This window comes from Gymnodraco acuticeps, unplaced genomic scaffold (genome assembly GCF_902827175.1).
Source record: "Gymnodraco acuticeps unplaced genomic scaffold, fGymAcu1.1, whole genome shotgun sequence".
NCBI classification, from domain to species: domain Eukaryota; kingdom Metazoa; phylum Chordata; class Actinopteri; order Perciformes; family Bathydraconidae; genus Gymnodraco; species Gymnodraco acuticeps.
In genome coordinates this window covers 32,501-46,305 of record NW_022991466.1, presented here as the reverse complement: position 1 = coordinate 46,305, position 13,805 = coordinate 32,501, and the positions used below count along the sequence as shown (strand labels likewise).

At 44.1% G+C, this 13,805-nt stretch overlaps 1 protein-coding gene across 2 annotated transcripts in view; it reads left to right on the top strand.

Moving 5' to 3' along the window:
* Positions 1-8,806: 8,806 nt before the first annotated feature.
* LOC117532998 (tomoregulin-1-like) overlaps positions 8,807-13,805 on the top strand; it is a gene marked incomplete at its 5' end in the record, with an annotated part of 11,195 nt that continues 6,196 nt past the window's right edge. For both annotated transcript variants that reach the window (XM_034196624.1, XM_034196623.1), the window contains 2 exon segments: positions 8,807-8,916; positions 9,396-9,525. In XM_034196624.1, coding sequence (XP_034052515.1) covers positions 8,807-8,916; positions 9,396-9,525 — 240 coding nt within the window.

Below are 13,805 nucleotides of genomic sequence, written 5' to 3'. Positions count from 1 at the left end.
CAAATGTAAAAGTAGAAAGTACAGGTATTAGAGTTCAACATGTGAGAAGTAGAAAGTACAGGTATTTGGTTCAACATGTAAGAAGTAGAAAGTACAGGTATTTGGGTTCAACATGTAAGAAGTAGAAAGTACAGGTATTGAGTTCAACATGAGAAGTAGAAAGTACAGGTATTTGAGGTTCAACATGTAAGAAGTAGAAAGTACAGGTATTTGAGTTCAACATGTGAGAAGTAGAAAGTACAGGTATTTGTGTTCAACATGTAAGAAGTAGAAAGTACAGTTATTTGTGTTCAACATTGTGAAGAAGTAGAAAGTACAGGTATTTGAGTTCAACATGTAAGAAGTAGAAAGTACAGGTATTTGGGTTCAACATGTAAGAAGTAGAAAGTACAGGTATTTGAGTTCAACATGTGAGAAGTAGAAAGTACAGGTATTTGAGTTCAACATGTAAGAAGTAGAAAGTACAGGTATTTGAGTTCAACATGTGAGAAGTAGAAAGTACAGGTATTTGAGTTCAACATGTAAGAAGTAGAAAGTACAGGTATTAGAGTTCAACATGTAAGAAGTAGAAAGTACAGGTATTTGAGTTCAACATGTAAGAAGTAGAAAGTACAGGTATTTGTGTTCAACATGTAAGAAGTAGAAAGTATGGTATTTGGGTTCAACATGTAAGAAGTAGAAAGTACAGGTATTTGAGTTCAACATGTAAGAAGTAGAAAGTACAGGTATTTGTGTTCAACATGTAAGAAGTAGAAAGTACAGGTATTAGAGTTCAACATGTAAGAAGTAGAAAGTACAGGTATATTTGAGTTCAACATGTAAGAAGTAGAAAGTACAGGTATTTGTGTTCAACATGTAAGAAGTAGAAAGTATAGGTATTTGGGTTCAACATGTAAGAAGTAGAAAGTATAGGTATTTGGGTTCAACATGTAAGAAGTAGAAAGTACAGGTATTTGAGTTCAACATGTAAGAAGTAGAAAGTACAGGTATTTGAGTTTAACATGTAAGAAGTAGAAAGTACAGGTATTTGGGTTCAACATGTAAGAAGTAGAAAGTACAGGTATTTGAGTTCAACATGTGAGAAGTAGAAAGTACAGGTATTTGAGTTCAACATGTAAGAAGTAGAAAGTACAGGTATTTGAGTTCAACATGTAAGAAGTAGAAAGTACAGGTATTTGAGTTCAACATGTAAGAAGTAGAAAGTAAAGGTATTTGAGTTCAACATGTAAGAAGTAGAAAGTACAGGTATTTGAGTTCAACATGTGAGAAGTAGAAAGTTCAGGTATTTGAGTTCAACATGTAAGAAGTAGAAAGTAAAGGTATTTGAGTTCAACATGTAAGAAGTAGAAAGTACAGGTATTTGTGTTCAACATGTGAGAAGTAGAAAGTTCAGGTATTTGAGTTCAACATGTAAGAAGTAGAAAGTACAGGTATTTGAGTTCAACATGTAAGAAGTAGAAAGTACAGGTATTGTGTTCAAACATGGTAAGAAGTAGAAAGTACAGGTATGTGAGTTCAACATGTAAGAAGTAGAAAGTACAGGTATTTGGGGTCAACATGAGAGAAGTAGAAAGTACAGGTATTTGAGTTCACATGTAAGAAGTAGAAAGTACAGGTATTGAGTTCAACATGTAAGAAGTAGAAAGTACAGGTATTTGAGTTCAACATGTAAGAAGTAGAAAGTACAGGTATTTGGGTTCAAACATGTAAGAAGTAGAAAGTTCAGAGGTATTTGAGTTCAACATGTAAGAAGAAGTAGATAAGTACAGGTATTTGGGTTCAACATGTAAGAAGTAGAAAGTTCAGGTATTTGAGTTCAACATGTAAGAAGTAGAAAGTACAGGTATGAGTTCAACATGTAAGAAGTATAAAGTACAGGTATTTGTGTTCAACATGTAAGAAGTAGAAAGTACAGGTATTTGAGTTCAATACATGTAAAGAAAGTAGAAAGTACAGGGTATTTGTGTTCAACATGTAAGAAGTAGAAAAGTACAGGTATTTGAGTGTCAACATGTAAGAAGTAGAAAGTACAGGTATTTGAGTTCAACATGTAAGAAGTAGAAAGTACAGGTATTGAGTTCAACATGTAAGAAGTAGAAAGTACAGGTATTTGAGTTCAACATGTGAGAAGTAGCAAAGTACAGGTATTTGAGTTCAACATGTAAGAAAGTAGAAAAGTACAGGTATTTGAGTTCAACATGTAAGAAGTAGAAAGTACAGGTATTTGAGTTCAACATGTAAGAAGTAGAAAGTACAGGTATTTGAGTTCAACATGTAAGAAGTAGAAAGTACAGGTATTTGAGTTCAACAATGTGAGAAGTAGAAAGTACAGGTATTTGAGTTCAACATGTAAGAAGTAGAAAGTACAGGTATTTGAGTTCAACATGTAAGAAAGTAGAAAGTACAGGTATTTGAGTTCAACATGTAAGAAGTAGAAAGTACAGGTATTTGTGTTCAACATGTAAGAAGTAGAAAGTACAGGTATTTGAGTTCAACATGTAAGAAGTAGAAAGTACAGGTATTTGGGTTCAACATGAGAGAAGTAGAAAGTACAGGTATTTGAGTTCAACATGTAAGAAGTAGAAAGTACAGGTATTTGAGTTCAACATGTAAGAAGTAGAAAGTTCAGGTATTTGAGTTCAACATGTAAGAAGTAGAAAGTACAGGTATTTGGGTTCAACATGTAAGAAGTAGAAAGTTCAGGTATTTGAGTTCAACATGTAAGAAGTAGAAAGTACAGGTATTTGGGTTCAACATGTAAGAAGTAGAAAGTACAGGTATTTGGGTTCAACATGAGAGAAAGTAGAAAGTACAGGTATTTGAGTTCAACATGTAAGAAGTAGAAAGTACAGGTATTTGAGTTCAACATGTAAGAAGTAGAAAGTTCAGGTATTTGAGTTCAACATGTAAGAAGTAGAAAGTTACAGGTATTTGGGTTCAACATGTAAGAAGTAGAAAAGTTCAGGTATTTGGAGTTCAACATGAGAGAAGTAGAAAGTACAGGTATTTGAGTTCAACATGTAAGAAGGAGAAATACAGGTATTTGTGTTCAACATGTAAGAAGTAGAAATGTACAGGTATTTGAGTTCACATGAGAGAAGTAGAAAGTACAGGTATTTGAGTTCAACATGTAAGAAGTAGAAGTTCAGGTATTTGAGTTCAACATGTAAGAAGTAGAAAGTACAAGGTATTTGGGTTCAACATGTAAGAAGTAGAAAGTACAGGTATTTGAGTTCAACATGTAAGAAGTAGAAAGTACAGGTATTTGATTTCAACATGTAAGAAGTAGAAAGTACAGGTATTTGTGTTCAACATGTAAGAAGTAGAAAGTACAGGTATTTGACGTTCAACATGTAAGAAGTAGAAAGTACAGGTATTTGGGTTCAACATGAGAGAAGTAGAAAGTACAGGTATTTGGGTTCAACATGAGAGAAGTAGAAAGTACAGGTATTTGAGTTCAACATGTAAGAAGTAGAAAGTACAGGTATTTGAGTTCAACATGTAAGAAGTAGAAAGTACAGGTATTTGGGTTCAACATGTAAGAAGTAGAAAGTACAGGTATTTGAGTTCAACATTGTAAGAAGTAGAAAGTACCAGGTATTTGGGTTCAACATGTAAGAAGTAGAAAGTTCAGGTATTTGAGTTCAACATGTAAGAAGTAGAAAGTACAGGTATTTGGGTTCAACATGTAAGAAGTAGAAAGTTCAGGTATTTGAGTTCAACATGTAAGAAGTAGAAAGTACAGGTATTTTGGGTTCAACATGTAAGAAGTAGAAAGTACAGGTATTTGAGTTCAACATGTAAGAAGTAGAAAGTACAGGTATTTGGGTTCAACATGTAAGAAGTAGAAAGTACAGGTATTTGAGTTCAACATGTAAGAAGTAGAAAGTACAGGTATTTGGGTTCAACATGTAAGAAGTAGAAAGTTCAGGTATTTGAGTTCACATGTAAGAAGTAGAAAGTACAGGTATTTGGGTTCAACATGTAAGAAGTAGAAGTACAGGTATTTGTGTTCAACATGTAAGAAGTAGAAGTACAGGTATTGGGTTCAACATGTAAGAAGTAGAAAGTTCATGGTATTTGAGTTCAACATGTAAGAAGTAGAAAGTACAGGTATTTGTGTTCAACATGGTAAGAAGTAGAAAGTACAGGTATTTGAGTTCAACATGTAAGAAGTAGAAAGTACAGGTATTTGAGTTCAACATGTAGAAGTAGAAGTACAGGTATTTGTGTTCAACATGTAAGAAGTAGAAAGTACAGGTATTTGTGTTCAACATGTAAGAAGTAGAAAGTACAGGTATTTGTGTTCAACATGTAAGAAGTAGAAAGTACAGGTATTTGTGTAGTACTGATACCAGAAACATGTACTTAAAGGTGGGGTAGGTAATGTTGGAGAAACCAGCTCGAGTGGCTAGAATTTGAAAATACACAGCCGAAAACAATCTGCCACTTCCTCACAGAGCCCCTCCCCCAACACACCAACGCGCACATGACCAATGAGGGCAGAGATCAGTTTGTGCCCAGATGGAAGGCTGACAGGCAGGTAGGCCATCCAGTTACTTTAGCCGGCTCAGATGATTGGTCGTGCTTTTTACAGCGCCACGGCTTCAACAGGTGATGGATTTTTATGTTTTTTTTGTCAAAGCACTTCAGATATTCATTGCTATCGGATGTTAAGAGCATTCCATGGAATATATCAATCAATCAATCAATGTTTATTTATAGCCCAAAATCACAAATGTTACATTTGTCTCAGTGGACTTCACAGTTTTTACAGAATATCAGTATGACAATACGACACCCTCTGTCCTCAGACCCTCTGTCCTTAGACCCTCTGTCCTCAGACCCTTTGTCCTCAGACCCTCTGTCCTTAGACCCTCTGTCCTTAGACCCTCACATCGTACAAGGAAAAACTTCCAGAGAAAACCCACAGTTTAAAGGGAACAGGGGAGAAACCTCAGGGAGAGCAACAGAGGAGGGATCCCTCTCCCAGGATGGACAGACGTGCAATAGATGCCGTGTGTAAATTGAAAAGATAATACATTTGCAACATAGGTAGTCCAAATGTTGGAAATGCATGTGTGTATAATAGTAAGATGAATCCACGAGGATATCCATCCAGGACCTATGATCCAGGACCACAGCCACCACTCAAGATCCAGGGCTCGCGATCCAGGACAGAGGAGCGCAGGATCATCCATGACTCCGGATCCCGGCGTATATAGACACCAAAAAGAAAGACATTTGGGGAAGCTGGGTTAATGGGAACATGAGAGTACACAGGTATAGACAGAGAGAAGGAAGAAGTAAGATGTCCCCCGACAACTAAGCCTATATCAGCAAAACTAGGGGCTGAATCTAATCAGCCCTAACTATAAGCTTTATCAAAAAGGAAGGTCTTAAGCGCACTCTTAAAAACGGATAGGGTGTCTGCCGCCCGAACACAAACTGGAAGCTGATTCCACAAATGTGGAGCTTGATAAGAAAAGGCTCTGGCTCCCATTGTACTTTTAGAGACTCTAGGAACAACCAACAACCCTGCATTCTTGGAACGCAATGCCCTAGTAGGACAGTAGGGTATAATGAGTTATTTGAGGTAAGATAGCGCCTGCCCATTAAGGGCTTTGTAGGCGAGAAGAAGAATTTTAAATTCTATCCTGTGTTCTATAGGGAGCCAGTGTAAGGCAGCCAGAACAGGAGTAATGTGGTCCCTTTTCCTAACTCTGGTTAGTACACGAGCCGCAGCATTTTGAATCAGCTGAAGCCACTTGACTGACTTCTTGGTACACCCTGATAATAAAGAGTTACAATAATCCAGCCTTGAAGTAACAAATGCATGGACTAGTTTCTCTGCATCGTTTTGAGGCAAGATATGCCTGATTTTTGCAATGTTACGTAGATGGAAGTAGGCGGTCCTTGAGATTGATTTTATGTGGGCGTTAAAGGATAAATCCTGATCAAATATAACACCAAGATTCCTTACAGTCTCACTGGAGGCCAAATTAATGCCATCCATAGTTAGTATATCCTTAGATAATTTGTTTCGTAGATTCTTCGGGCCAAGTACAATAACTTCAGTTTTGGTCGTGTTTAACATCAAAAAGTTTAAGGTCATCCACGTTTTTAAGTCCTTAAGGCAGTCTTGAATTTTATTTAGATGATTAATTTCATCAGGCTTGATTGATAAATATAGTTGAGTATCATCCGCATAACAATGAAAGTCTACAGAATGATTCCTTATAATATTGCCTAACGGAAGCATATATAATGTGAACAAAATAGGTCCGAGCACTGAGCCCTGTGGCACTCCATGGCTAACTTTGGTTTGCGTGGAAGATTCATCGTTGACACGTACAAACTGAGAGCGTTCAGATAGATAGGACCTAAACCAGTCTAAAGCAGTTCCCTGTATGCCAACTAAGTGCTCTAGTCTTTGCAATAAGATATCATGGTCGATAGTATCAAATGCAGCACTGAGATCGAGCAAAACAAGAATAATTTTTGAGAGGAACGGAAGATTGGAAATAGGTCTATAGTTGGCTAAAACCTCTGGATCGAGGTTGTGCTTTTTAAGAAGCGGTTTTATCACTGCTACTTTGAATGATTGTGGAACATAGCCTGATAATAAAGACATATTCATAATATTTAACAAAGAAGTGCTAATTAATGGAAAAACTTCCTTCAACAGCTTAGTTGGAATTGGGTCTAACATGCACGTTGATGGTTTAGAAGAGAGAATCATTGAATTTAATTGTTCAAGGTTTATGGCTGAAAAGCATTCTAGTTTACTATCTAGTGTAATATTAGAACTTACGTTTCCGGGGGCTGTTGATAACACTATACTGGTCAAAGGCAAGAGGTCATTCATTTTGTTTCTAAGAGTAACAATTTTATCGTTAAAAAAGCACATAAAATCATTACTACTGAGTGCTATGGGAATAGAAGGCTCAATCGAGCTGTGGCTTTCTGTCAGCCTGGCTACAGTGCTGAAAAGAAATGTTGCATTATTCTTGTTCTCATCTATTAATGAAGAGTAGTAGCCTGCTCTCGCTTTACGCAGTGCTTTCTTATATTCATTGAGAGCAATATGCCAAATTAAACGAGATTCTTCAAGTTTAGTGGAACGCCATATCCTTTCAAGTTGTCTCGACTTTTGCTTTATTTTGCGGGTTTGGGCATTATGCCATGGAGCTAATCTATGTTGTTTTATTTTCTTCTTTTTCATGGACTTGTCTTTTTACAACAAGTGTATCTCGAGCCGGTTTCTGAAACTTACCTACCCCACCTTTAATTACAGTAACAAAGTATTTGTACTCCTCTACCTCCCACCTCTCTCAGGACCATGTCTTCACACACTGGCCCCAGCTGAGAAAACACTAAAGACTCCTTTATGTCAGTTTAAACTTCAGCCTTTCTTAAAAAACCCTGAATATAAGAGTCAACTTTGTGCAGATTACAGAAACAATGCAATGAAATGCATGTAGCATCCAATCAGAAGTGCATACACTAACATTACAGTGAGTACTACGGCACAAATGATGCTATATTATTTAAATATCTCTCACATAGAGATATATACAGTCTGAGTTCACTGACTCATAAGAAACCCTCTCCTGTAATCTAGTTCACGTCACTGTCTGCAGGACGCTTCATTAGAGACGTCGCCATGACAGAAATATAATGCCTTCAATACCACATTAAAAACGATCCAATAAACCCCATGTAAGTTGCTTCTTACTTCTTTAGCTCCTGATTTAGCTGCTAATGCTAGTTCTTACTCTTCTATTTGTGATATTAGCTCCTGATTTAGATGCTAACGTTAGTTCTCATCCTTATTTTGAGACATTAGGTCCTAAATTAGCTGCTAATGCTAGTTGTTGCCCTTTCTTTCTAACATTAGCTCCTGATTTAGATGCTAACGTTAGTTTTTGTCGCACATCTTTGAGTCTTTAGCTCCTGATTTATTTGCTAATGCACATTTTGCCTTTACTTTTTCCAGCCTCAGTCCCTGGTGTAGTGTTTATCGGCTCCACAGGATGCTCAGTTTCACACAGGGCTGTTTGCATGTTGTGTTCAGTGTGTGTAGACGGAGGTTTCCCACTATGACTCCCCATAGAGTTCAAACGCTGCTGACGCAACACCAGGCTGTCCGATGGGAGGTTAGCATCCATAGCAACATGAAGACGCTCTCTGTCAGCTTCAGGCGTTCAAATCTACTTTATTAGTTGCTACCAATCATCACAATGTGTTATATTCAATGCACTTAAATAACACATTTTAGTGCAGAAATGTGGCAGGACTTTCACTAAAACACTACCTGCTGACTATTAGGTTAGACTGGTCCTGGCAACAGTGTGTGTGTGTGTGTGTGTGTGTGTGTGTGTGTGTGTGTGTGTGTGTGTGTGTGTGTGTGTTCTCGCTGCATCAGCACACCGAGGTATTCTCTAATGACAGGGGAAACGGGGGTCACGACCCCTGTCATTACCCGCTCTAATTGGCTAGCCTGAGGCAACGGTGACCAATCAGCTGCCAGCAGATCAGGGAATTACTACCCTGGATATTAGTGTGTGTATGTGTGTGTTATCTGTGTGTGGATTTGGTATGGTGTTTCCAAACACTAAATGTCCTCTATTTTCTACTGCATTTTGAAATTAGAACGACCCATTTTTTAAGTGTTCTGCTTCTTTTTATTGCCAAATAACAATATTTCTCTCCTCTGACGATGTGTGTGTGTGCGTGTGTGTGTGCGTGTGTGTGTGCGTGTGTGTGTGTGTGTTTTTTTAATATATGTCTTATTTATTTCCAGATCTGTCGGAGAAGAAGAGCGACCTGAGAGTGTGTGACGCCGGGACTTGTCGCTTCGGAGGAAGCTGCCGCGAGAACGGAGCCGACATCAAGTGTGTGTGCCAGTTCCACGTGAGTCACACACACACACACACACACACACACACACACACACACACACACACTACATGTAGACAACAATAGGTAGATATGTAGGTATTATAACAGTGATAAAGAACTGATGACATTTACGAGAAAATACGTTGAATTTCTCCCAACATTGAGCTGTGAAAATAGGAGAAAAAACTCTAAAATGTAAGAGAAATAAATGTATATTTCTCTTAGAATATTATATTAAATAATACAAAGAAAATGTGGGTATTTTCTGGATTGAGAGTTGTAAAGTAATAAAGAAAATCAGGTAATCTCTGAATTAAAAGTGACCTATTCATGAATATAAATCATTGTGTGTCACTCTCGCGCTCCTATTGGCTCGCGCTCCATCACATTGTACATGACAGGCTAAGGGGCGGGACATCTCTAAGCTGGTTGACCAATCACAACTCTTTAAACCTGACGTATTAATGAATATATTTAATGGTGTGTTTCAGTGTAATAAGAAGTACGTCCCTGTGTGCGGCTCGAACGGAGACACGTATCAGAACGAGTGCTTCCTCCGGAGAGCGTCCTGTAAGAAGCAGAGGAACATCAGCACCCTGTCGGAGGGGCAATGCTTCCACGGTACGTACCCCGTCATCATGAAGACCCTTCCTTTATTCAGCCCGTCATCATGAAGACCCTTCCTTTATTCAGCCCGTCATCATGAAGACCCTTCCTTTATTCAGCCCGTCATCATGAAGACCCTTCCTTTATTCAGCCCGTCATCATGAAGACCCTTCCTTTATTCAGCCCGTCATCATGAAGACCCTTCCTTTATTCAGCCCCGTCATCATGAAGACCCTTCCTTTATTCAGCCCGTCATCATGAAGACCCTTCCTTTATTCAGCCCGTCCATCATGAAGACCCTTCCTTTATTCAGCCCGTCATCATGAGACCCTTCCTTTATTCAGCCCGTCATCATGAAGACTCTTCCTTTATTCAGCCCGTCATCATGAGACCCTTACCTTTATTCAAGCCCCGTCATCATGAAGACCCTTCCTTTATTCAGAGCCCGTCATCATGAAGACCCTTCCTTTATTCAGCCCGTCATCATGAAGACCTTCTTTATTCAGCCCGTCATCATGAAGACCCTTCCTTTATTCAGCCCGTCATCATGAGACCCTTCCTTTATTCAGCCCGTCATCATGAAGACCCTTCCTTTATTCAGCCCGTCATCATGAAGACCCTTCTTTATTCAGCCCGTCATCATGAAGACCCTTCCTTTATCAGCCCGTCATCATGAAGACCCTTCCTTATTCAGCCCGTCATCATGAAGAACCTTCCTTTATTCAGCCCGTCATCATGAAGACCCTTCCTTTATTCAGCCCGTCATCATGAAGACCCTTCCTTTATTCAGCCCGTCATCATGAAGACCCTTCCTTTATTCAGCCCGTCATCATGAAGACCCTTCCTTTATTCAGCCCGTCATCATGAAGACCCTTCCTTTATTCAGTCCCCGTCATCACTGGAAAGACCCTTCCTTTATTCAGCCCGTCATCATGAAGACTCTTCCTTTATTCAGCCCGTCATCATGAAGACCCTTCCTTTATTCAGCCCGTCATCATGAAGACCCTTCCTTTATTCAGCCCGTCATCATGAAGACCCTTCCTTTATTCAGCCCGTCATCATGAAGACCCTTCCTTTATTCAGCCCGTCATCATGAAGACCCTTCCTTTATTCAGCCCGTCATCATGAAGACCCTTCCTTTATTCAGCCCGTCATCATGAAGACCCTTCCTTTATTCAGCCCGTCATCATGAAGACCCTTCCTTTATTCAGCCCGTCATCATGAAGACCCTTCCTTTATTCAGCCCGTCATCATGAAGAAGTATATCTAGTTTAACTCGACATGAGGCACATATTTATGTTGATTCAAGGCTTTTAAAATGAGTCGTTAAAAAATGAAATCAAGTTTTTCTCCTGGAAATAGAATTTCTACAAAATACGGGACGTGAAATGTTCTGTTCATAAATGATCAAATGTGCAGCTTGTGTTGTTGTTTAATAATAATATCAATAACCTTAATTGATAAAGCGCCTTTCATTAAGCCAAGGTCGCTTAACAAGAAACATATAAGGACAAGACGTAACACAGGGGGCAGAAGGGAAGTGTTACGTAGCGGGGGGGGGGTTCACGTTGGAAGGCTTTGTTGAACAGATGAGTTTTCAGGGTTGAAGATAATGAGAGACGGAGCGTTACGGCAGCAGGGAGGGAGTTCCGGGGGGGGGGGGGGGACACAGCGACACTGCCCTTCGGAGGTCTGTGAGGGACTGAGGGGAAGAGGGCAACGGGGGGACTTGGAGGTCTGTGAGGGACTGAGTGGGAGAGGGCACGGGGGGACTTGGAGGTCTGTGAGGGACTGAGGGGAGAGGGCACGGAGGGACTTGGAGGTCTGTGAGGGACTGAGGGGAGAGGGCACAGGGGGACTTGGAGGTCTGTGAGGGACTGAGGGGAGAGGGCACAGGGGGACTTGGGGTCTGTGAGGACTGAGGGGAGAGGGCACAGGGGGGACTTGGAGGTCTGTGGAGGGACTGAGGGGAGAGGGCACGGGGGGGACTTGGAGGGCTGTGAGGGCTGAGGGGGAGAGGGCACGGGGGGGACTTGGAGGTCTGTGAGGGACTGAGGGGAGAGGGCACGGGGGGACTTGGAGGTCTGTGAGGGACTGAGGGGAGAGGGCACGGGGGGACTTGGAGGTCTGTGAGGACTGAGGGGGAGAGGGCACGGGGGGACTTGGAGGTCTGTGAGGACTGAGGGCCGGGGGGACTGGGAGGTCTGTGAGGGACTGAGGGGAGAGGCACGGAGGGACTTGGAGGTCTGTGAGGGACTGAGGGGAGAGGGCACGGGGGGACGTGGAGGTCTGGGAGGGACTGAGGGGAGAGGGCACGGGGGGACTTGGAGGTCTGTGAGGGACTGAGGGGAGAGGGCACAGGGGGGACTTGGAGGTCTGTGAGGGACTGAGGGGAGAGGCACGGAGGGACTTGGAGGTCTGTGAGGGACTGAGGGGAGAGGGCAACGGGGGGACTTGGAGGTCTGTGAGGGACTGAGGGGAGAGGGCACGGGGGGACTTGGAGGTCTGTGAGGGGACTGAGGGGAGAGGGCACGGAGGGACTTGGAGGTCTGTGAGGGACTGAGGGGAGAGGGCACGGGGGGGACTTGGAGGTCTGTGAGGGACTGAGGGGAGAGGGCACAGGGGGGACTTGGAGGTCTGTGAGGGACTGAGGGGAGAGGGCACAGGGGGACTTGGAGGTCTGTGAGGGACTGAGGGGAGAGGGCACGGGGGGACTTGGAGGTCTGTGAGGGACTGAGGGGAGAGGGCACGGGGGGACTTGGAGGTCTGTGAGGGACTGAGGGGAGAGGGCACGGGGGGGACTTGGAGGTCTGTGAGGGACTGAGGGGAGAGGGCACGGAGGGACTTGGAGGTCTGTGAGGGACTGAGGGGAGAGGGCACGGGGGGACTTGGAGGTCCTGTGAGGGACTGAGGGGAGAGGGCACAGGGGGACTTGGAGGTCTGTGAGGGACTGAGGGGAGAGGGCACAGGGGGACTTGGAGGTCTGTGAGGGACTGAGGGGAGAGGGCACGGGGGGACTTGGAGGTCTGTGAGGGGACTGAGGGGAGGGGGCACGGGGGGACTTGGAGGTCTGTGAGGGACTGAGGGGAGAGGGCACGGGGGGACTTGGAGGTCTGTGAGGGACTGAGGGGAGAGGGCACAGGGGGACTTGGAGGTCTGTGAGGGACTGAGGGGAGAGGGCACGGGGGACATGGAGGTCTGTGAGGGACTGAGGGGAGAGGGCACAGAGGGACTTGGAGGTCTGTGAGGGACTGAGGGGAGAGGGGCACAGGGGGACTTGGAGGTCTGTGAGGGACTGAGGGGAGAGGGCACAGGGGGACTTGGAGGTCTGTGAGGGACTGAGGGGAGAGGGCACGGGGGGACTTGGAGGTCTGTGAGGGACTGAGGGGAGAGGGCACGGGGGGACTTGGAGGTCTGTGAGGGACTGAGGGGAGAGGGCACAGGGGGACTTGGAGGTCTGTGAGGGGACTGAGGGGAGAGGGCACGGAGGGACTTGGAGGTCTGGTGAGGGACTGAGGGGAGAGGGCACGGGGGGGACTTGGAGGTCTGTGAGGGACTGAGGGGAGAGGGCACGGGGGGACTTGGAGGTCTGTGAGGGACTGAGGGGAGAGGGCACAGGGGGACTTGGAGGTCTGTGAGGGACTGAGGGGAGAGGGCACGGGGGGACTTGGAGGTCTGTGAGGGCCTGAGGGGGAGAGGGCACAGAGGGACTTGGAGGTCTGTGAGGGACTGAGGGGAGAGGGCACAGGGGGACTTGGAGGTCTGTGAGGGACTGAGGGGAGAGGGCACAGGGGACTTGGAGGTCTGTGAGGGACTGAGGGGAGAGGGCACGGGGGGACTTGGAGGTCTGTGAGGGACTGAGGGGAGAGGGCACGGGGGGACTTGGAGGTCTGTGAGGGACTGAGGGGAGAGGGCACAGGGGGACTTGGAGGTCTGTGAGGGACTGAGGGGAGAGGGCACGGGGGGACTTGGAGGTCTGTGAGGGACTGAGGGAGAGGGCACGGAGGGACTTGAGGTCCTGTGAGGGACTGAGGGGAGAGGGCACGGGGGGACTTGGAGGTCTGTGAGGGACTGAGGGGAGAGGGCACGGGGGGACTTGGAGGTCTGTGAGGGACTGAGGGGAGAGGGCACGGAGGGACTTGGAGGTCTGTGAGGGACTGAGGGGAGAGGGCACGGGGGGACTTGGAGGTCTGTGAGGGACTGAGGGGAGAGGGCACAGGGGGACTTGGAAGGTCTGTGAGGGACTGAGGGGAGAGGGCACGGAGGGACTTGGAGGTCTGTGAGGGACTGAGGGG